Source organism: Bufo gargarizans, unplaced genomic scaffold (genome assembly GCF_014858855.1).
Source record: "Bufo gargarizans isolate SCDJY-AF-19 unplaced genomic scaffold, ASM1485885v1 fragScaff_scaffold_538_pilon, whole genome shotgun sequence".
Lineage (NCBI taxonomy): Eukaryota > Metazoa > Chordata > Amphibia > Anura > Bufonidae > Bufo > Bufo gargarizans.
In genome coordinates, this window is record NW_025334133.1 from 152299 (window position 1) to 175630 (window position 23332).

The 23332-nt window shown below is 47.7% G+C and overlaps 1 protein-coding gene across 1 annotated transcript; it reads left to right on the forward strand.

Annotated features, from left to right (window-relative positions):
• Positions 1-5693: 5693 nt before the first annotated feature.
• LOC122922590 lies at positions 5694-8260 on the forward strand. The gene is made up of 3 exons (XM_044273260.1): positions 5694-5909; positions 7339-7416; positions 7952-8260. The coding sequence occupies exons 1-3, from the start codon at positions 5694-5696 to the stop codon at positions 8258-8260; spliced, it is 603 nt and encodes a 200-aa protein (XP_044129195.1).
• Positions 8261-23332: the final 15072 nt, after the last annotated feature.

The window sequence follows — 23332 nt, forward strand, 5'->3', positions numbered from 1 at the left end:
ATATTGTGCTGCACTGTGGTATCTGGTTCTGCTGGGGCGTATATTGTGCTGCACTGTGGTATCTGGTTCTGCTGGGGCGTATATTGTGCTGCACTGTGGTATCTGGTTCTGCTGGGGCGTATATTGTGCTGCACTGTGGTATCTGGTTCTGCTGGGGCAGTATATTGTGCTGCACTGTGGTATCTGGTTCTGCTGGGGCGTATATTGTGCTGCACTGTGGTATCTGGTTCTGCTGGGGCGTATATTGTGCTGCACTGTGGTATCTGGTTCTGCTGGGGCGGTATATTGTGCTGCACTGTGGTATCTGGTTCTGCTGGGGCGGTATATTGTGCTGCACTGTGGTATGGTTCTGCTGGGGCAGTATTTGTGCTGCACTGTGGTATCTGGTTCTGCTGGGGCGGTATATTGTGCTGCACTGTGGTATCTGGTTCTGCTGGGGCGTATATTGTGCTGCACTGTGGTATCTGGTTCTGCTGGGGCGTATATTGTGCTGCACTGTGGCTGGTTCTGCTGGGGGTATATTGTGCTGCACTGTGGTATCTGGTTCTGCTGGGGCGTATATTGTGCTGCACTGTGGTATCTGGTTCTGCTGGGGCAGTATATTGTGCTGCACTGTGGTATCTGGTTCTGCTGGGGCGTATATTGTGCTGCACTGTGGTATCTGGTTCTGCTGGGGCAGTATATTGTGCTGCACTGTGGTATCTGGTTCTGCTGGGGCGTATATTGTGCTGCACTGTGGTATCTGGTTCTGCTGGGGCGTATATTGTGCTGCACTGTGGTATCTGGTTCTGCTGGGGCGTATATTGTGCTGCACTGTGGTATCTGGTTCTGCTGGGGCAGTATATTGTGCTGCACTGTGGTATCTGGTTCTGCTGGGGCGTATATTGTGCTGCACTGTGGTATCTGGTTCTGCTGGGGCGTATATTGTGCTGCACTGTGGATCTGGTTCTGCTGGGGCGTATATTGTGCTGCACTGTGGTATCTGGTTCTGCTGGGGCACTATATTGTGCTGCACTGTGGTATCTGGTTCTGCTGGGGCAGTATATAGTGCTGCACTGTGGTATCTGGTTCTGCTGGGGCAGTATATTGTGCTGCACTGTGGTATCTGGTTCTGCTGGGGCACTATATTGTGCTGCACTGTGGTATCTGGTTCTGCTGGGGCAGTATATAGTGCTGCACTGTGGTATCTGGTTCTGCTGGGGCAGTATATTGTGCTGCACTGTGGTATCTGGTTCTGCTGGGGCGGTATATTGTGCTGCACTGTGGTACTGGTTCTGCTGGGGCAGTATATTGTGCTGCACTGTGGTATCTGGTTCTGCTGGGGCGGTATATTGTGCTGCACTGTGGTATCTGGTTCTGCTGGGGCGGTTATTGTGCTGCACTGTGGTATCTGGTTCTGCTGGGGCGGTATATTGTGCTGCACTGTGGTATCTGGTTCTGCTGGGGCGGTATTGTGCTGCACTGTGGTATCTGGTTCTGCTGGGGCGTATATTGTGCTGCACTGTGGTATCTGGTTCTGCTGGGGCGGTATATTGTGCTGCACTGTGGTATCTGGTTCTGCTGGGGCAGTATATTGTGCTGCACTGTGGTATCTGGTTCTGCTGGGGCGTATATTGTGCTGCACTGTGGTCTGGTTCTGCTGGGGCAGTATATTGTGCTGCACTGTGGTATCTGGTTCTGCTGGGCAGTATATTGTGCTGCACTGTGGTATCTGTATCTGGTTCTGCTGGGCGGTATATTGTGCTGCACTGTGGTATCTGGTTCTGCTGGGGCGGTATATTGTTGCACTGTGGTATCTGGTTCTGCTGGGGCAGTATTGTGCTGCACTGTGGTATCTGGTTCTGCTGGGGCGGTATACTGTGCTGCACTGTGGTATCTGGTTCTGCTGGGGCAGTATATTGTGCTGCACTGTGGTATCTGGTTCTGCTGGGGCAGTATATTGTGCTGCACTGTGGTATCTGGTTCTGCTGGGGCGTATATTGTGCTGCACTGTGGTATCTGGTTCTGCTGGGGCGTATATTGTGCTACTGTGGTATCTGGTTCTGCTGGGGCGTATATTGTGCTGCACTGTGGTATCTGGTTCTGCTGGGGCAGTATATTGTGCTGCACTGTGGTATCTGGTTCTGCTGGGGCAGTATATTGTGCTGCACTGTGGTATCTGGTTCTGCTGGGGCGGTATATTGTGCTGCACTGTGGTATCTGGTTCTGCTGGGGCGGTATATTGTGCTGCACTGTGGTATCTGGTTCTGCTGGGGCAGTATATTGTGCTGCACTGTGGTATCTGGTTCTGCTGGGGCAGTATATTGTGCTGCACTGTGGTATCTGGTTCTGCTGGGGCGGTATATTGTGCTGCACTGTGGTATCTGGTTCTGCTGGGGAGTATATTGTGCTGCACTGTGGTATCTGGTTCTGCTGGGGCGTATATTGTGCTGCACTGTGGTACTGGTTTCTGGGGCGTATTTGTGCTGCACTGTGGTATCTGGTTCTACTAGGGGCGGTATATTGTGCTGCACTGTGGTATCTGGTTCTGCTGGGGCGGTATATTGTGCTGCACTGTGGTGTCCGGGTCTGCTGGGGCGGTATATTGTGCTGCACTGTGGTATCTGGTTCTGCTGGGGCGGTATATTGTGCTGCACTGTGGTATCTGGTTCTGCTGGGGCGGTATATTGTGCTGCACTGTGGTATCTGGTTCTGCTGGGGCGGTATTTTGTGCTGCACTGTGGTATCTGGTTCTGCTGGGGCGGTATATTGTGCTGCACTGTGGTATCTGGTTCTGCTGGGGCAGTATATATTTTTTTGGGGAAGGGAGACATCGCTCCCGTCTCTCGCCGCAGCATCTAACTGTATCGCCATCCTGAAGACGATGGTACATATTGGCGGTGCGGCGCTGGCATGGGGCCCGGCACCTATGGTAACATTTGTAGAGCTGTGAGAAGCATTAGGTCTGTGTGGGTGTTCAGCTATTGGTCATAGCAAGAACAATTTTCTGCACGGCCGCATGGATGGCATCCTTGTGCTGTCCGCATTTCTCTGCGCCCGTAGAAATGTATAGACCTAGGTGCGATCCGCAAAAAGTATGTATTGGATGCAGACCAATGAGGAAAGTTCAGCTCTGCTACATCTGGCGGTAATTACACAGGATGGGTCTTATGGCCTCCCCATGTGTTTCCCCTCCAGGTCACTCCATCCTCCAGGTGACACCTGTAATTGGGTTTCAGTATCAGCCTATCAGGGCTCAGTATGCAGATGAGGGGGCGGGGCTTGTTCTTTATAACTGCTGCTGCTGAGGATTTTCTATCCAGGATCCGTTCAGAACTGCAGGTTAGTGCGGAGCCGAGTGTGAACAGGTGTCTATACTGTACATGTGTGTGATAGGTGTGAACAGGTGTCTGTACTGTACATGTGTGTGATAGGTGTGAACAGGTGTCTATACTGTACATGTGTGTGATAGGTGTGAACAGGTGTCTATACTGTACATGTGTGTGATAGGTGTGAACAGGTGTCTATACTGTACATGTGTGTGATAGGTGTGAACAGGTGTCTGTACTGTACATGTGTGTGATAGGTGTGAACAGGTGTCTGTACTGTACATGTGTGTGATAGGTGTGAACAGGTGTCTGTACTGTACATGTGTGTGATAGGTGTGAACAGGTGTCTATACTGTACATGTGTGTGATAGGTGTGAACAGGTGTCTGTACTGTACATGTGTGTGATAGGTGTGAACAGGAGTCTGTACTGTACATGTGTGTGATAGGTGTGAACAGGTGTCTGTACTGTACATGTGTGTGATAGGTGTGAACAGGTGTCTGTACTGTACATGTGTGTGATAGGTGTGAACAGGTGTCTGTACTGTACATGTGTGTGATAGGTGTGAACAGGTGTCTGTACTGTACATGTGTGTGATAGGTGTGAACAGGTGTCTATACTGTACATGTGTGTGATAGGTGTGAACAGGTGTCTATACTGAACATGTGTGTGATAGGTGTGAACAGGTGTCTGTACTGTACATGTGTGTGATAGGTGTGAACAGGTGTCTATACTGTACATGTGTGTGATAGGTGTGAACAGGTGTCTATACTGTACATGTGTGTGATAGGTGTGAACAGGTGTCTGTACTGTACATGTGTGTGATAGGTGTGAACAGGTGTCTATACTGTACATGTGTGTGATAGGTGTGAACAGGTGTCTGTACTGTACATGTGTGTGATAGGTGTGAACAGGTGTCTGTACTGTACATGTGTGTGATAGGTGTGAACAGGTGTCTGTACTGTACATGTGTGTGATAGGTGTGAACAGGTGTCTGTACTGTACACGTGTGTGATAGGTGTGAACAGGTGTCTGTACTGTACATGTGTGCGATAGGTGTGAACAGGTGTCTATACTGTACATGTGTGCGATAGGTGTGAACAGGTGTCTGTACTGTACATGTGTGTGATAGGTGTGAACAGGTGTCTGTACTGTACATGTGTGTGTGATAGGTGTGAACAGGTGTCTATACTGTACATGTGTGTGATAGGTGTGAACAGGTGTCTATACTGTACATGTGTGTGATAGGTGTGAACAGGTGTCTGTACTGTACATGTGTGTGATAGGTGTGAACAGGTGTCTGTACTGTACACGTGTGTGTGATAGGTGTGTACAGGTGTCTATACTGTACATGTGTGCGATAGGTGTGAACAGGTGTCTGTACTGTACGTGTGTGTGATGGGTGTGAACAGGTGTCTGTACTGTACACGTGTGTGATGGGTGTGAACAGGTGTCTGTACTGTACACGTGTGTGATAGGTGTGAACAGGTGTCTGTACTGTACACGTGTGTGATAGGTGTGAACAGGTGTCTGTACTGTACATGTGTGTGATAGGTGTGAACAGGTGGCTGTACTGTACACGTGTGTGATAGGTGTGAACAGGTGTCTGTACTGTACATGTGTGTGATAGCTGTGAACAGGTGTCTGTACTGTACACGTGTGTGATAGGTGTGTACAGGTGTCTATATGTGATAGTCTGTATACTATAAATCTTCCATGTTTATGCAGGTAATTTCGGATGTGTATGTAGACTGTATGGGTAGGAGCGGGTGTAGATCTCTAGGGATTAACCTCTGCTCTATACACCGCTATTTGCTGTGCCTCCTGCTACACGGACCCTGATCAGTGTGGCCTCTGGTGAAAGGGAAGGATTCTCCTGTGTCCCCGACGCGCTGAGTAACTAACCAGCCGCCAGGAGATGCAGGGCAGATGATGCAGCCAGCACTGGCTACTGAGGAGGACAGACAGGGGGAGATGATTTACAGTATATAGTGTCCCAATATGTCTGTCCTCCTCAGTAGCCAGTGCTGGCTGCATCATCTGCCCTGCATCTCCTGGCGGATGGTTAGATACTCAGCGCACCGGGGATACAGGAGAATCCTTCCCTTTCAGCGCTGTTCAGGGGCAGCATAGCAGGAGGACAGAGAAAATAGAGATGTATAGAGCAGATGTTAATTTCTAGAAATATATAGGAGCCAGCAGGGAGGGAAAAAGAATTAACCCCAGCTGCCGTCACAGCGATAACTGCTCTGTGCTGTGTAGACGGACATGTCTTAGCATCGCTTATTCAGGGCAAGTTTTGCAGGACATTTGGGAGTTTTTACCGATTCTTCCGTTTTTGTCTTTGTCCTGCAGGCCGTCTTCGTTCTCCTGGTCACGTGTCGCCATGATGTTCCTTGCAGTCCTGGCTGTGACTCTGGGCCTTGTAGTCGCCTCTCCAGTACCAGCTACACCGGGCCACGCTAATGCATCGCACAAAGATGAACCCTCGAAGGTGGAAGAACCTCACAAACCGTTTGCAGGTGGCGCCGACATGAACGAGATGATGAAGGAATTTAACCAACTGATCGAGAAGTTTAAGCTGAAGAAAGACGCCGGAGAGGTAAAATCCTGTGCTGCAATACCAGATACCGCCTGTAGGCTAGAGGGGCGCTGTTTATGAACAGGAATAAAGCACAGGGTTCCTTCTACTGTCAGATTCTTTAAAGGGATGATCAGTGGAGTAGACAGAAGACAGAGGCCCCATAGCAAACATCAAAATTGTCCCTCTACAGGTTTTAGCCGCTCAGACCTGGGGTTTTCCCCTCCGCATCCTTTCCTTAACCCCTGGTGCATGGGCCAGGGATGGGCCGGCAGCTGTTATAGGCATAGAAAAAGGTTTAAATGTAAGACGGCAAGGAACCTCGGAAGCGGTCTTACCTTTAGAATCGGTAATGGATACACAGAAGTTGTGGAGAGGCCGACACCTGTACATATCTCCGGCGGAACCACCGCCAGTATAGGGCTAAAAAGCCGGTCTTCATCAATGTGCCCCTTTGTGTTTTCCACTGCCCGGGGATGTTCCTGAATTATGGACAAGTCACAGATTCTGTAGATTCCAGCTCCATCTGAGCTGAGGCGAAGCGAAATTTACATGTAACAATTCACATGACGCTGCAGGAGGCAACATCTTAGCCCACGAGGACAAGTCCAGAAAAGAGAAGCAACATTAGGGCCAGATATGTTTTATAAAAGCATTGGTGATCCAGCAGCACAGAGTATTTCAGGAAAGGAGTGCACTGATCTTGTGGAGATCACAGAATAAGAGTTAAATAGTGGAAGATGCGGGGTCCTTCCAGCAGCACAGAGGATCTCAGGGGAGGAGTGTGCTGATCTTGTGGAGGTCACAGCCTGAAAGTTACATAGTGGACATGCAGTAGCCAGGTTTGGAGTAGCCCCATTGCTACGCTGGGTCCCCCGGACACCGTTGAGGTGTCACCACAAACTGCTGGATCCTTCTAGTGGGAGGGGTGGAGGGGAGAAGCTCAGCACAAACAGATACATTGTTACAGTTCCCGTCTGTCATAGACTTACATTAGAGCTTCAATGATACTCAGTGGCAATGACACAGCAGGTTTTCCAGACAAACACAAGTTTCCAGACATAACAGCGATAAACCAGACATTCACTAGGTCAGTCTGTCTGGTTTTGGTGGTGAACAAGTCTGGCTTTTTCCTCCAAAACATGTTCTTCTTTAAACCCTATGGCAGCTGTGGAAATTACCAGCTTCCTATTCAAAGTACCAAACGTCTCTCAGTATTCATTAACCCTTTCCACAGAGCCGTGCAAATGAGCAGGATATATATCACAGCATACTTATAAAATGCAGTGACACAGCATTAAACAGTGCACGTTAACCCTTTCAAGAGAAATAAAGTAAGAAGTTTATAACTTTGGTTTCCTCTGCGCAATGTCCAGACTTCACAGAACCCCTGCTCCAGGGCCCGGTCCTCAACAGCCTCATTATTTAGTAACATTTCTACTTTCCGCAGGACACAGACAATAACACCAAGTCCTCCTTCTATGATGCGATTATGGCATCACTGAAAAACTGGCAAAACAGTAAACAGGTAAATCTGTGCACATATGAAGGGGGCGCTATAGGAAGTATACAGCTCTGTGGGGAATATACGGCTTATATACATTGGGAAATGCTGGGTACAGTCTGGGCTCTGCCTGTGTATGCTGGGTACAGTCTGGGCTCTGCCTGTGTATGCTGGGTACAGTCTGGGCTCTGCCTGTGTATGCTGGGTACAGTCTGGGCTCTGCCTGTGTATGCTGGGTACAGTCTGGGCTCTGCCTGTGTATGCTGGGTACAGTCTGGGCTCTGCCTGTGTATGCTGGGTACAGTCTGGGCTCTGCCTGTGTATGCTGGGTACAGTCTGGGCTCTGCCTGTGTATGCTGGGTACAGTCTGGGCTCTGCCTGTGTATGCTGGGTACAGTCTGGGCTCTGCCTGTGTGGTTTGGCATTGCTGGTTCTGCAGTTGTGTTGTTGCACGGGGCCACTGATTACTTTCTTCTGCCAGTATATCACAAATGGAAAGTTTTGTCTCCAAGTCTTCAGGGTGAATGAGAACTGAGCTCTGGACTGTTTATACCCACAGCCGCTGCTCCCCGGGTGGAACTATGAAGAGCCCCGACTCCCAAACTGGAAATCTGATGAGCCGCTGATCCCCAGAAGTAAATTAGCTGGGCCGCTGATCCGCGGGTGGAACTATGAAGAGCCCCGACTCCTAAGCTGGAAATCTGATGAGCCGCTGCTCCCCGGAAGTGGATTTGCTGAGCCGCTGATTCCCAGGAGGGAATTTGCTAAGCCGCTGCTCTCCCGTGAAGATTCCGATGAGCCGCTCCTCTCCCGTGAAGATTCTGATGAGCCGCTGATCCCTGATTGGCTGTTTGGAGAGAGAAACTAATTTTCAGACTATTATTTCTCCATAGAATAAGATGCTGAGAGGAAAGAACTGCAGGAATGAGGTGACAGATAATAAGGGGGAACCTGAGGAACAGGGACACAATGTAAAATGTATTGCTGAACCAATAAAACTCGAAAAAAAATATAACTGCTTCATCATTATATATATATTATCTGCAATAGGAGAAGTAGTTCAAACATTTTATGCTCAGAACAACAATAATACAAGAAATCCCCCACATATATGCAGTATTATAGTAGTCATATTCTTGTACATAGGAGGCAGTATTATAGTAGATATATTCTTGTACATAGGAGCAGTATTATAGTAGTTATATTCTTGTACATAGGAGCAGTATTATAGTAGTTATATTCTTGTACATAGGAGGCAGTATTATAGTAGTTATATTCTTGTACATAGGAGGCAGTATTATAGTAGTTATATTCTTGTACATAGGAGGCAGTATTATAGTAGTTATATTCTTGTACATAGGAGGCAGTATTATAGTAGTTATATTCTTGTACATAGGAGGCAGTATTATAGTAGTTATATTCTTGTACATAGGAGGCAGTATTATAGTAGATATATTCTTGTACATAGGAGCAGTATTATAGTAGTTATATTCTTGTACATAGGAGCAGTATTATAGTAGTTATATTCTTGTACATAGGAGGCAGTATTATAGCAGTTATATTCTTGTACATAGGTGGCAGTATTATAGTAGTTATATTCTTGTACATAGGAGCAGTATTATAGCAGTTATATTCTTGTACAGTTATATTCAAAATATCGAATTTATATCACTATATTCGAAATATTCGCGAATTAGCGAAGTGCCGATATTCGCGAAAAAAATTCGAATATTCGCGCTCAACACTATAAATCACTAAAACAGGAGGGTAGCGAAGAAGCACTGAAAAACTATAAGGAAAAAAAATAGAATATGTAAAAAACAAATAAAAGCGGCCAAACTAGAGACCGAGAGATTAATTGCCAAAGAGAGTAAAACTAACCCTAAAATGTTTTTCAATTATATAAATGGTAAAAGGTACAAATCTGAAGGTGTCGGCCTTCAGGGGGGAGTTGCAGAGAGCAATGAGGAAAAAGAAAAGCTATTAAATATTTTTTTTCTCCGCTGTATTCACTGAAATGCAGAATTTAAAAGTAAATTCCCCATTAAAAGTGCCATGTCTCACCCAGAAAGAAGTACAGCGGCGTCCTAAAAAAAAAAAAAAATAGACAAATCGCCAGGACCAGATGGCATACACCCCCGTATCCTTAGAGAAGTAAGTAATGTCATAGCCAGACCCTTATTTCTGATATTTAAGGACTCTATACTGACAGGGAGTGTTCCACAGGATTGGCGCATAGCAAATGTGGTGCCAATATTCAAAAAGGGTCCAAAAACAGAGCCCGGAAACTATAGGCCGGTTAGTTTAACATCTGTTGTGGGTAACTGTTTGAAGGTTTTCTATGATATGCCATGTCAATCAAAATAAGCAAATAACGCCATATCAGAATGAGGGATCGGTCCTGTCAGACTAATTTAATCAGTTTCTATGAGGAGGTAAGTTCTAGACTTGACAGCGGCGAATCAATGGATGTCGTATATCTGGACTTCTCCAAAGCATTTGACACTGAACCACATAAAAGGTTAGTATATAAAATGAGAATGCTCAGACTGGGAGAAAACGTCTGTATGTGGGTAACTGGCTGAGGGATAGAAAACAGAGGGTGGTTATTAATGGTACACACTCAGATTGGGTCACTGTCACTAGTGGGGTACCACAGGGGTCAGTACTGGAGGGGTCACTGTCACTAGTGGGGTACCACAGGGTCAGTACTGGAGGGGTCACTGTCACTAGTGGGGTACCACAGGGGTCAGTACTGGAGGGGTCACTGTCACTAGTGGGGTACCACAGGGGTCAGTACTGGAGGGGTCACTGTAACTAGTGGGGTACCACGGGGGTCAGTACTGGAGGGGTCACTCACTAGTGGGGTACCTCAGTGGTTAGTATTGGGCCCTATTCTCTTCAATATATATAATGATTTTGTAGAAGGATTGCACAGTAAAATATATTTTTTTGCAGATGACGCTTAACTTTGTAAAGTAATACGGAAGAGGACAGTATACTGTGTATATACTACAGATGACAGTATACTGTGTATATATACTACAGAGGATAGTGTACGGTATATATACTACAGAGGACAGTGTATGGTATATATACTACAGAGGAGAGTATACTGTATATATACTAAAGAGGATAGTGTACGGTATATATACTACAGAGGACAGTGTATGGTATATATACTACAGAGGAGAGTATACTGTATATATACTAAAGAGGATAGTGTACGGTATATATACTACAGAGGACAGTGTATGGTATATATACTACAGAGGAGAGTATACTGTATATACTAAAGAGGATAGTGTACGGTATATATACTACAGAGGACAGTGTATGGTATATATACTACAGAGGAGAGTATACTGTATATATACTACAGAGGACAGTATACAGTATATATACTACAGAGGACAGTATACTATATATACACTATAGATGACAGTATACTGTGTATATATACTACAGAGGACAGGGTACAGTATATATACTACAAAGGACAGTATACTGCTACAGAGGGATCTGGATAGATTGGAGGCTTGGGCAGAGACGTGGCAGATGGGGTTTAACACTGACAAATGTAAGGTTATGCACATGGGAAGGAATAATGCAAGTCACCCGTACATACTACATATCACAAGTACATACTAAATGGTGAAACACTGGGTAACACTGACATGGAAAATGACCTAGAAATTTTAGCAAACTAAGCTGTAGAAACCAGTGTCAGGCAGCTGCTGCCAAGGCCAATAAGATAATGGGTTGCATTAGAAGGGGCATAGATGGCGGTGATGAGAACATAGTCCTACCACTTTACACATCACTAGTCAGACCACACATGCAGTACTGTGTACAGTTCTGGGCTCCTGTGAACAATGCAGAAATAGCAGAGCTGGAGAGGGTCCAGAGAAGGGCAACTAAAGTAATAACTGGAATGGGGCAACTACAGGACCCTGAAAGATTATTAAAATTAGGGTTATTCACTTTAGAAAAAACATGACTGAGGTGAGAGCTAATTACTATGTATAAATATATCAGGGGTCAGTACAGAGATCTATCCCATCATCTATTTATCCCCAGGACTGTGACTGTGATGAGGGGACATCCTCTGCGTCTGGAGGAAAGAAGGTTTGTACACAAACATAGAAGAGGATTCTTTACTGTAAGAGCAGTGAGAATATGGAACTCTGTACTGTAAGAGCAGTGAGACTATGGACTCTGTACTGTAAGAGCAGTGAGACTATGGACTCTTTACTGTAAGAGCAGTGAGACTATGGACTCTATACTGTAAGAGCAGTGAGACTATGGACTCTTTACTGTAAGAGCAGTGAGACTATGGACTCTATACTGTAAGAGCAGTGAGACTATGGACTCTATACTGTAAGAGCAGTGAGACTATGGACTCTATACTGTAAGAGCAGTGAGACTGTGGACTCTTTACTGTAAGAGCAGTGAGACTATGGACTCTATACTGTAAGAGCAGTGAGACTATGCACTCTATACTGTAAGAGCAGTGAGACTATGGACTCTATACTGTAAGAGCAGTGAGACTATGGACTCTATACTGTAAGAGCAGCGAGACTGTGGACTCTGTACTGTAAGAGCAGTGAGACTATGGACTCTATACTGTAAGAGCAGTGAGACTATGGACTCTATACTGTAAGAGCAGTGAGACTATGGACTCTATACTGTAAGAGCAGTGAGACTATGGACTCTATACTGTAAGAGCGGTGAGACTATGGACTCTTTACTGTAAGAGCGGTGAGACTATGGACTCTTTACTGTAAGAGCAGTGAGACTATGGACTCTTTACTGTAAGAGCAGTGAGACTATGGACTCTTTACTGTAAGAGCAGTGAGACTATGGACTCTGTACTGTAAGAGCAGTGAGACTATGGACTCTTTACTGTAAGAGCAGTGAGACTATGGACTCTTTACTGTAAGAGCAGTGAGACTATGGACTCTGTACTGTAAGAGCAGTGAGACTATGGACTCTGTACTGTAAGAGCAGTGAGACTATGGACTCTGTACTGTAAGAGCAGTGAGACTATGGACTCTTTACTGTAAGAGCAGTGAGACTATGGACTCTTTACTGTAAGAGCAGTGAGACTATGGACTCTGTACTGTAAGAGCAGTGAGACTATGGACTCTATACTGTAAGAGCGGTGAGACTATGGACTCTATACTGTAAGAGCGGTGAGACTATGGACTCTTTACTGTAAGAGCGGTGAGACTATGGACTCTATACTGTAAGAGCAGTGAGACTATGGACTCTATACTGAAAGAGCAGTGAGACTATGGACTCTATACTGTAAGAGCAGTGAGACTATGGAACTCTATACTGTAAGAGCACTGAGACTATGGAGCTCTCTGCCTGAGGAGGTGGTGATGGTGAGTACAATAAAGGAGTTCAGGAGGGGCCTGGATGTATTTCTGGAGTGTAATAATATTACAGGCTGTAGCTACTAGAGAGGGGTCGTTGATCCAGGGAGTTGTTCTGATGCCTGATTGGAGTCCGGAAGGAATTTTTTTCCCCTTATGTGGGGAAAATTGGCTTCTATCCCACAGTTTTTTTTTTTGCCTTCCTCTGGATCAACTGGCAGGATAACAGGCCGAACTGGATGGACAGATGCCTTTTTTCGTCCTTATAAACCAGGCATCCTCAAACTGCGGCCCTCCAGCTGTTGTAAAACTACAACTCCCACAATGCCCTGCAGTAGGCTGATACCTGTAGGCTGTTTGGGCATGCTGGGAGTTGTAGTTTTGTAACAACTGGAGGGCCGCAGTTTGAGGATGACTGTTATAAACTATGTTACTATGTTACTAGTGAACCGACCAACTAAATATACTACACTAAGCGCTCAAAACTCCACGACGTGATCATAGTCTTATATGGAGCGTAGGGGTGTCATGTACTGTAATCCCTCCACATGCTATGATATGTCTGCAAAGGGTGGCTTCATCCTATAATCCCTTTCTAGCACCAAGGCCTAATAATGCTTTACGCTTCGTCACCTTGATGTCTGACCTGGTAGCTTCACACATTTTCCTTTGGCTTGGGAAAGCACAAGACCTAGGGATATACATAACCTTGGGAAAGCACAAGGCCTTGAGACATCTACACATTAGGAGGATGAGGCCGTGCTCTCCAATCTCTCCAGACAGGTATCAGCAGCGGGTTACCCTTGACGTTGACAGATCTGCTATCGCGCTAACACAAGGTAAAGATCCGTTAGTATGGCAGTCCATAATGAGCAATAACGATGGAAGATCTGCTTGTGACGTACCAGACGTCTTCAGAGGCCGTCCATAAAAGCAAAGAAGTAAGGTGCTGACTAGCTGGCTAACAATATAAAGTGCATGCATCACATTGTTGTACCCATAGAAGAGTCCACACAATGGGTTAAAGTGCTTAAATGTTGCGGAACCTGTAAAAAGGGTTAGTGCAAATCACAGTGCCAAATAGTCCCGCTCTTCAGGGAGTGTCGCTAACCTGTCCACAGTGATGGCGCAGTATTTTTTTTCAAACAAGAACTCCGGCGGCCATCTTAAGTGCATATAAACAGTATATTCACTGACAGCAAGCAGTTATAGTGACACACAAATGTTGTATTTTCTCACTTTTAACACTGCGATTTTTATGCTGGGGACTAGTACAGCGCCTCCATATACTTTCCAAGCAGTTTAAACAGTTCTGTAGCCCCAAACAGCGCACAATAAGCAAAAGTCTCTCAATCAAATAAAGGGGGCTTATTCACATGCGACAGTCTCTCAAATATGGTGCAAGTATTAATATCCTATTTGTGACGCCAATAATAGATAAGCAGCCAGACAGTAGCGCAGGGGCCACACGTGAGGTGCACGGTGGACCGATGAGGGGCCGAATAATAACACAGTTCATCAGTTACTCACGGTCAGCAGAAGCCCCTCTGGGCCGGCAGCGCAGTGTGAGGTGGACGGCACGAAATCCTCCGGGGCACGCTCTGTGGTAGGAAGCATCAGCCAAGATGGTGGTTGAGGTGCCCTTGATATTATGGGTGCTTGTTGCGGCTGAGTCCCTTGATGGTTTTTGTCGTGACACCAGTACCGGTAATGGTGGTACAACCAGTAGTGGTAATAATGAGGTAGACAGTGGTAATGTGCAGCTCACAGCTTTTACTTTGGTTGCAGCAGCACAATTATACAGTCTCCAGATGTTACAGAGTTAATTCTGCAGATCCACTGCTTTAGGCTGGTCAGGTTTTAGTTTGGAGCTGTGGGTTCGGTGCACCTGGTTCCTGTAGATGTGCTCGGTCCTATTCCTTGTCCTTTCCCTACAAGCTGAACATTGGGGACAGGTAAACTCATCTGTCCCTCAGAAGGTTGGTGCGGCTGCCAGAAGCTATAAACCTCCACCATGCAAAGGTGTCTGTGGCCCCCAATAATGGCTCTCATCACCGATGATTCCTTAGGAAGCTTGTTTCTACTCCAGGGAGGCAAACTCTCTCCTACTGGTCAGGGATGGAAGTCTACAGTCCGGCCACAGAAGGAGAACGCTCTCCTGCGCCTCACACCCCAGTACTACCTAATAGCGAAGTCGGCTCCACTCACTGATCTGTGTCATGGAGGCTTCACTCTGCATTCTCTGCCACTAATCTGATCTCCTCAGATCTGCTCTAGACTCGGATCCAGTCTCAACCCTGAACTCCACTAATCTGGTCTGATCTCCTCAGATCTGCTCTAGACTCGGATCCAGTCTCAACCCTGAACTCCACTAATCTGGTCTGATCTCCTCAGATCTGCTCTAGACTCAGATCCAGTCTCAACTCTGAACTCCACTAATCTGGTCTGGTCTCCTCAGATCTGCTCTAGACTCGGATCCAGTCTCAACCCTGAACTCCACTAATCTGGTCTGGTCTCCTCAGATCTGCTCTAGACTTGGATCCAGTCTCAACCCTGAACTCCACTAATCTGGTCTGATCTCCTCAGATCTGCTCTAGACTTGGATCCAGTCTCAACCCTGAACTCCACTCTGGTCTGATCTCCTCTCTCTCACTAGGCTTGACCTAGGTATATATAGAACCTAAGTTTTATCCCCATCTAGTGGTGGGATGTACAAATTACACCTAATCTGCCTGGTAACAGGGATTTTGCAGATACATTAGTACAAAGTCACACAATACAGCATAATACAGTTTTTAGAGTAAAAAGTGCTTTTAAGCAGTGCCCACACACGTAGTGGGACGCTGCAAATACATAAAGAGAATCAACAAGGTAAAAGAGGAGAGAAGATTTACAAGAAGAAAAACTGCTACAAGAGGACATAGTGTTACATTAGAGGGGCAAAGGGTTAACAGTAATATCAGGAAGTATTACTTTACTGAGGGAGTAGTGGATGCATGGAATAGCCTTCCTGCAGAAGTGGTAGCTGCAGATACAGTGGAGGAGGTTAAGCATGCATGGGATAGGCATAAGGCCATCCTTCATATAAGATAGGGCCGGGGGCTATCCATAGTATTCAGTGTATTGGGCAGACTAGATGGGCCACATGGTTCTTATCTGCCGACACATTCTAGGTTTCTATGAATTTTGTAATACAGATGGTCATATGGAAGTTCCTGCACAATAAAAATAAGGAAATGAAAAATAAAACATTATAACAATGGATGAATAATGGTTATTGAAAATATGCCAATTTATTAAATAACTCAAACCCCACAAACTCACTGATTAAAATATACAAGAATCCGTTAATTAATATAGAACAGAGACAAAAAGAAAAGAAAAACAAAGATGAAATGAGTATCTTCTAGTATTGAGCGATAAAGTGTATTTTTTTATATGTTATTCGCCTAAGATATTAATCTTGGAGAAATGTGGACATTTTAAGGGTTTATGTTTTTTTTTATTTTTTATTTCTTCCTGCGTTTGAATATTTAACGTAGGAAAACAAAACCCTGCTATACAAAATATAGATAAAACAAATACCTAGATTTTTAAGATAAGCAAATGTGTGTATGTTTGTATCTTTGACACATATAGATTCCATTATACTATTGCTAAAATTAATAAATATATATATATAATAAATAGATAATTTTTATTTATTTTTTTATGAACAAAAAAGGGGCGGGATGTTTGTATGGGTGTGTACGTAGTCTAAGTATTATTGCTAATACTAGTAACTATTGCCATAGCTTTTTTTATTTTTTTATTATTTTTTATTATTTTTTTATTTAGTTTTTATTTACACTTTTTTTTTTAAAGTGAATTAACCCCTTTCTGCCACAGTCAAGGCAGGGAGAGGCTAATTCCCAGCCTGCAGGCTGACATAACAAAGCGACTTGAAGCGCAGACTGCAGTCATTATATAATACAACATTCGGTAACTTTCCAATATCTGTCATGTTTCATTTTCTCACCACTGCAGAAATCTTTGCTTGGGCCCTGTAATATTGATGGGAGTGGACCCTGGACAACCCCACAGATCATCCCTCCACCCCTCTTATACTTGTTCCGCTGATCCGCTACTTGAGGGCTTCGCGGGCATGAGTTCAGTCACTTTGGTTCCCAATCCCGTCCTGCGGCGCGTTATCCTTCGAGACCCGTGACCTCCGGCAGCCGGTCTCGTGGGATCACGCGCCGCAGGATGGTATTGCGCACCGAAGTGACTGAACTCATGCCCGCGAAGCCCTCAAGTAGCGGATCAGCGGAACAAGTACAAGAGGGGTGGGGGGATGATCTGTGATGGGTTGCCCAGGTCCAATCAATATTAAAGGGCCCTGGAATAGCCAAATAAAATAAAAATGCTACCAGGCCAGCATAACATTTGGGGCACTGGACAAAACATCCAGGGCTCAATCCCCGAATGTTTTGACCTAACGACGCCCCTGCTTGTAGCATAGAGCTACAAGCGTGTATTACAGCCAGACCACCCCAAGCTGGATTCTGCACTGGTCTAACAACAGTGCGATCACAGTGATCTGTGGCGGCGCGGGCCACCAGCAAATCGCGATTTAATCTGATCCTCTGCTGGGTATTGAATAGTATTGTATTGTATTGTAACAAGTCTCTAGAAAGATCTCTGGCTTCTTTAAATTGTTTGGATTCTGTCAAATTCCATTTCAACCTCTGAAGTTGACTAGTGGGAATGTTTAACAACTAACTTGGTAAGTGACAACTTGAATACGATTTATAGCTGTTTCTGGATGCTGATTTCTGGTATGTCCTGCAACTATTTTAGTATCTGAAACAGCTGCAGATAAGTCAAGAAATTCCATATTGCTGTAGCTCACATGTGGTGGAAACATAACATTTTTACTTCTTATTATTTAATTGATGTAAGAAACTGTCATGGTCTTACCTTCTTACTGTTCTCCTTCGTTTGACATGTGCTGGCGGCCATCTTGGTTTCTGGGTTTCTTGTAGCCTCCCACCCTGCGGCTTCTCCTTCCCACTGGGAGGAGCTGGATGCCTAGCTCATATATATAGGAGGCCTGTGGCTTCAGTTCCTTGCTTGGTCCTCCTGTGTTCACATGCTTCTAAGACTGCTGCTGCTTCTGGTTCCTGATCCTGGCCTCGTCTGACTACCCCGTTGGTTCCTGATCCTGGCCTCGTCTGACTACCCCGCTGGTTCCTGATCCTGGCTTCGTCTGACTACCCCGCTGGTTCCTGATCCTGGCCTCGTCTGACTACCCCGTTGGTTCCTGATCCTGGCTTCGTCTGACTACCCCGTTGGTTCCTGATCCTGGCTTCGTCTGACTACCCTGCTGGTTCCTGATCCAGGCTTCGTCTGACTACCCTTCTGGTTCCTGACCTCTGTCTACGCAAGACCCTGCTTCGGTTTAGCCATCCGTTTGGACTTTTGCTTACAGCTTGATTTTCTATAAAGCCTTCCTATTTCCACTTATCTCTTGTTGTACGTCTGGTTCATGGTTCCATGACATTAGGACCAAGCCATGAATTCTGACGGTACAGGGCCATCCTCGCTACCTACGCTGGTTGCCAGACTTGATCAGCAGGATCACCTGTTGGGTCGGTTCGCTGTGGCGTTGCAAACCCTGCTTGAACGCACGGCTCATTTCGCTTCCGTTGCCGATGGGTCGGTTGTCGCTCCTGGGCCCGCTCCTACTGCCGCTCCGGTTGTTGCGCCAGAGTCTACCCCGACACCTGTTGCTGCGCCTGCGGTGTCTCGGGGTATGACCAGTTCTGCCCCCCTTCCACAGCGCTTTGGGGGAGAGCCAACTCAGTGCCGAGGTTTCCTTAACCAGGTGGGCATTTATTTCGAGTTGCTGCCACATGCCTTTCCTACTGAGAGATCAAAGGTGGGCTTCTTGATCTCGCTGCTCTCGGACAAGGCCTTGGCCTGGGCCAGCCCTTTATGGGAGAACAACAATCCGGTGGTTGCCGAGTTTTCCGGTTTTGTTGCTTCTCTTCGGAAGGTATTCGATGTGCCGGCTCGTGCTGCCTCTGCTGCGAAGCTCCTTATGTCCATCAGACAGGGTTCACGATCCGTAGCTGAATACGCCATTGAGTTTCGTACCCTGGCAGCAGAGGTGGGCTGGAATAATGAGGCTCTGGTCGCTGCTTTCTCTCATGGTCTCTCGGATGCCTTGAAGGATGAGGTTGCAGCTAAGGACCTACCAGTGGAGCTCGAGTCTCTTATTTCTTTCCTGATTTTGATTGACACCAGACTCAGGGAGAGACCTTCCTTTAAGGAGAGCCTGCGGAGGTCTTCTAACAGATTGGCGCCTACGTTTGCTGTCCCACCCGTGCCTCCCTCTCCTCCCACGCCTCCTGGGGATGACTTGTCTGGGGGTGAACCCATGCAGCTGGGGTTTGCTCGCCTGTCCGAGGGGGAGAGGGTACTCCGGAGACGCGAGGGCCGATGCATGTACTGTGGTCTCGGTGGGCATTTTCGGTTGGCATGTCCGAACCGTCCGGGAAACGCTCGCACCTGAGATCCTGTCGGGGGCAGATCTTGGGTGGAGTCTCCTCGTCCCCGGTTTCCCGTGTTGACAAACCACTGATCACTGTTGTCCTCTCCTGGGTCGGGGGCTCGGTGACGACCCAGGCGTTGGTGGACTCTGGTGCTGGTGGTTTGTTCATTGATAGTGTGTTCGCTGCCGCCAATTCCATTCCTCTGCAGCCTCGAGGTTCCCCACTGGCTCTTGAGGCGATAGACGGCAGACCCCTTCTGCCGCCACACGTGACTCATGAGACCCTTCCAGTGGGGATAGCCATTGGTGCCGTTCACAGAGAGTCGGTCTGTCTCCAGGTGATTTCGTCTCCACACTACTCGGTGGTCTTGGGGTACCCCTGGCTCCAGAAGCATAATCCGACTTTCGATTGGAGATCGGCCGAGATCCTCTCGTGGTCACCGCAGTGTGGGGCTAGCTGCATCCATGGGCCTGTCAAGTTGCTGTGTACTTCCTCGGACTCTCTGTTGCCTCCTGAATACGAAGAGTACCGGGATGTATTCGATAAGGTGCGCGCGGTTGCCCTACCTCCGCACCGCCCATACGATTGTGCCATAGAGTTACAATCTGGTGCCGTTCCTCCTCGTGGCAAAGTCTATCCACTGTCGGTAGCGGAGAATGAGGCCATGGAGGAGTACGTGAGGGAGGCGCTTTCACGCGGACACATTCGCAAATCCTCGTCCCCGGCAGGGGCTGGATTTTTCTTTGTGAAAAAGAAGGGCGGTGAGTTGAGGCCTTGCATCGATTACAGGGGTCTCAATCGCATCACGATCAAGAACGCTTACCCGATACCCTTGATTTCCGAGCTGTTCGATCGCCTCAAAGGGGCCACAGTTTTTACCAAACTCGACCTGAGGGCGGCATATAACCTGGTAAGGATCAAGGCGGGCGATGAGTGGAAGACCGCGTTTAACACCAGGACCGGTCATTATGAATCCTTGGTTATGCCCTTTGGGTTGTGCAATGCGCCCGCAGTCTTCCAGGAATTAATCAACGATGTTTTCCGTGACCTGTTGCAGCAGTGTGTGGTGGTCTATTTGGATGACATCTTGGTATATTCTGAATCCATGGAGGCCCACATTATGGATGTCAGACGAGTGTTGCAACGGTTACGAGAGAACAGGCTGTTCGGTAAGCTTGAGAAATGCGAATTTCACCGATCCCAGGTAACCTTCTTAGGTTACATCATTTCCGCTGAGGGGTTCTCCATGGATCCTGAGAAGGTTTCGGCTGTCTTACAGTGGCCCCAGCCCAGTGGTCTCCGTGCCCTGCAGCGCTTTTTGGGCTTCGCCAATTATTATCGGAAGTTCATCAGGGACTTTTCTATGCTAGCCAAGCCTCTCACGGATCTGACCAGGAAGGGCAGTAATTTCCAGGTCTGGCCGCTCTAGGCCATCCGAGCTTTTGAGGCTCTAAAGTCCGCCTTTGTGTCGGCTCCGATTCTGTCGCATCCCAACCCTGGGTTGCCTTTTGTCCTCGAGGTGGACGCGTCTGAGACGGGAGTAGGCGCCCTTCTGTCTCAGCGTAGAACACCAGAGGGTCCTCTGCTTCCTTGTGGGTTTTACTCCCGGAAACTGTCTTCCGCGGAGTGCAACTATCAGATTGGTGACAGGGAGTTATTGGCCATCGTGCAGGCCCTTAAAGAATGGAGGCACTTGCTCGAGGGTTCGGTGGTTCCGGTTCTCATCCTGACGGACCACAAGAATCTGACCTACCTTTCTGAGGCCAAGAGATTGACACCACGTCAGGCCAGATGGGCTCTGTTCTTGTCACGTTTTAATTACGTGGTCTCCTACCTACCCGGTTCCAAGAACATCAGAGCGGATGCCTTATCACGGCAGTACTCCGAGCTGTCCGGGGAGGAGTCGATTCCGACTTCGGTCATACCTCCGAATCAGATCCTGGCCGCCATTCGCACCAGCCTGACCTCTCCCCTGGGTGAGCAGATTTTGGCGGCTCAATCTGGTGCTCCCTCTGGGAGACCCAACGGCAGGTGTTTTGTGCCTGAGGAGTTGCGCACTCGGTTGTTGCGAACCTACCATAACTCCAAGGCCGCGGGGCATCCTGGAAAGAATCAGCTGTCCTGGGCTGTTTCACGTCTGTTCTGGTGGCCTTCTCTACGTTCCGACATCGCCGCATATGTAGCGGCATGCTCCGTTTGTGCCCAGAGTAAGTCCCCTCGGCACCTTCCGTTGGGCCTTTTGCAACCCATAGCCACCGGGGAGCGCCCATGGTCACACCTGGGGATGGATTTCATTGTGGACCTCCCTGCATCCCGAGGCCATACGGTCATTCTCATGATTGTGGATCGGTTTTCCAAAATGTGCCACTGTGTTCCTCTCAAGAAGTTACCCTCTGCACAAGAGTTGGCCACGATTTTCGCCAGGGAGGTCTTCCGGTTGCACGGTTTGCCCAAGGAGATTGTGTCGGATCGGGGGAGTCAGTTTGTGTCCAGGTTCTGGCGCGCCTTTTGCTCCCAGTTGGGGATTCATCTCTCTTTCTCCTCGGCCTACCACCCTCAGTCCAATGGGGCCGCAGAACGATCCAATCAGGCCTTGGAGCAATTCCTTCGTTGCTATGTCTCCGATCACCAAGACAATTGGGTTGACCTCCTGCCTTGGGCTGAGTTTGCCAGGAACACGGCGGTGAACTCTTCCTCTGGGACGTCTCCCTTCATGGCCAATTATGGGTTCCAACCTGCCGTGTTACCGGAGGTATTCTCTCCCCAGGATATTCCGGCTGTGGAGGATCACCTTTCCGTCCTACGTGCTTCTTGGGTACAGATCCAGAGGTCCCTTGAGGTCTCTGCGCAGCGCCAGAGACTCCAGGCTGATCGCAGACGAGCGCCCGCTCCTTCCTACCAGGTCGGAGACCGTGTATGGTTGTCCACCCGCAACCTCAACCTTCGAGTGCCCACTCCCAAGCTGGCGCCTCGCTTTGTTGGTCCCTTCCGAGTGCTTCGCAGGGTAAACCCGGTAGCCTATGCCCTTGCGCTTCCTTCTGGCATGCGGATCTCCAACGTGTTTCATGTCTCCCTGTTGAAGCCATTGGTGTGTAATCGTTTCACTTCCTCGGTTCCTCGGCCCCGTCCGGTCCAAGTGGGCAATCGTGAGGAATATGAGGTGAGCAATATCCTGGACTCACGCCTGGTCCGCGGTCGGTTGCAGTTTTTGGTCCATTGGCGTGGTTATGGTCCAGAGGAGCGTTCCTGGGTTCCCTCCGCAGATGTCCATGCTCCTGCTTTGCTCCGAGCCTTCCACGCACGCTTCCCTCAGAAACCGTTCCTTACTCCGCGGAGGAGGGGCCCTTGAGGGGGAGGTACTGTCATGGTCTTACCTTCTTACTGTTCTCCTTCGTTTGACATGTGCTGGCGGCCATCTTGGTTTCTGGGTTTCTTGTAGCCTCCCACCCTGCGGCTTCTCCTTCCCACTGGGAGGAGCTGGATGCCTAGCTCATATATATAGGAGGCCTGTGGCTTCAGTTCCTTGCTTGGTCCTCCTGTGTTCACATGCTTCTAAGACTGCTGCTGCTTCTGGTTCCTGATCCTGGCCTCGTCTGACTACCCCGTTGGTTCCTAATCATGGCTTCGTCTGACTACCCCGTTGGTTCCTGATCCTGGCTTCGTCTGACTACCCTGCTGGTTCCTGATCCAGGCTTCGTCTGACTACCCTTCTGGTTCCTGACCTCTGTCTACGCAAGACCCTGCTTCGGTTTAGCCATCCGTTTGGACTTTTGCTTACAGCTTGATTTTCTATAAAGCCTTCTTATTTCCACTTATCTCTTGTTGTACGTCTGGTTCATGGTTCCATGACAGAAACTGAGCAGTTCTTCTTTTGATTTCCACCAAACAAAAATGATATCATTCTTTATATTTTTCCCAGAGTACCAGGCTTTCCCCCAGATCTGGAAACACTGTACACTCATTCTGCTCCCAATGAGCCATACATAAATAATCATAACTTGGGGCGATCCTGGCACCCATGGC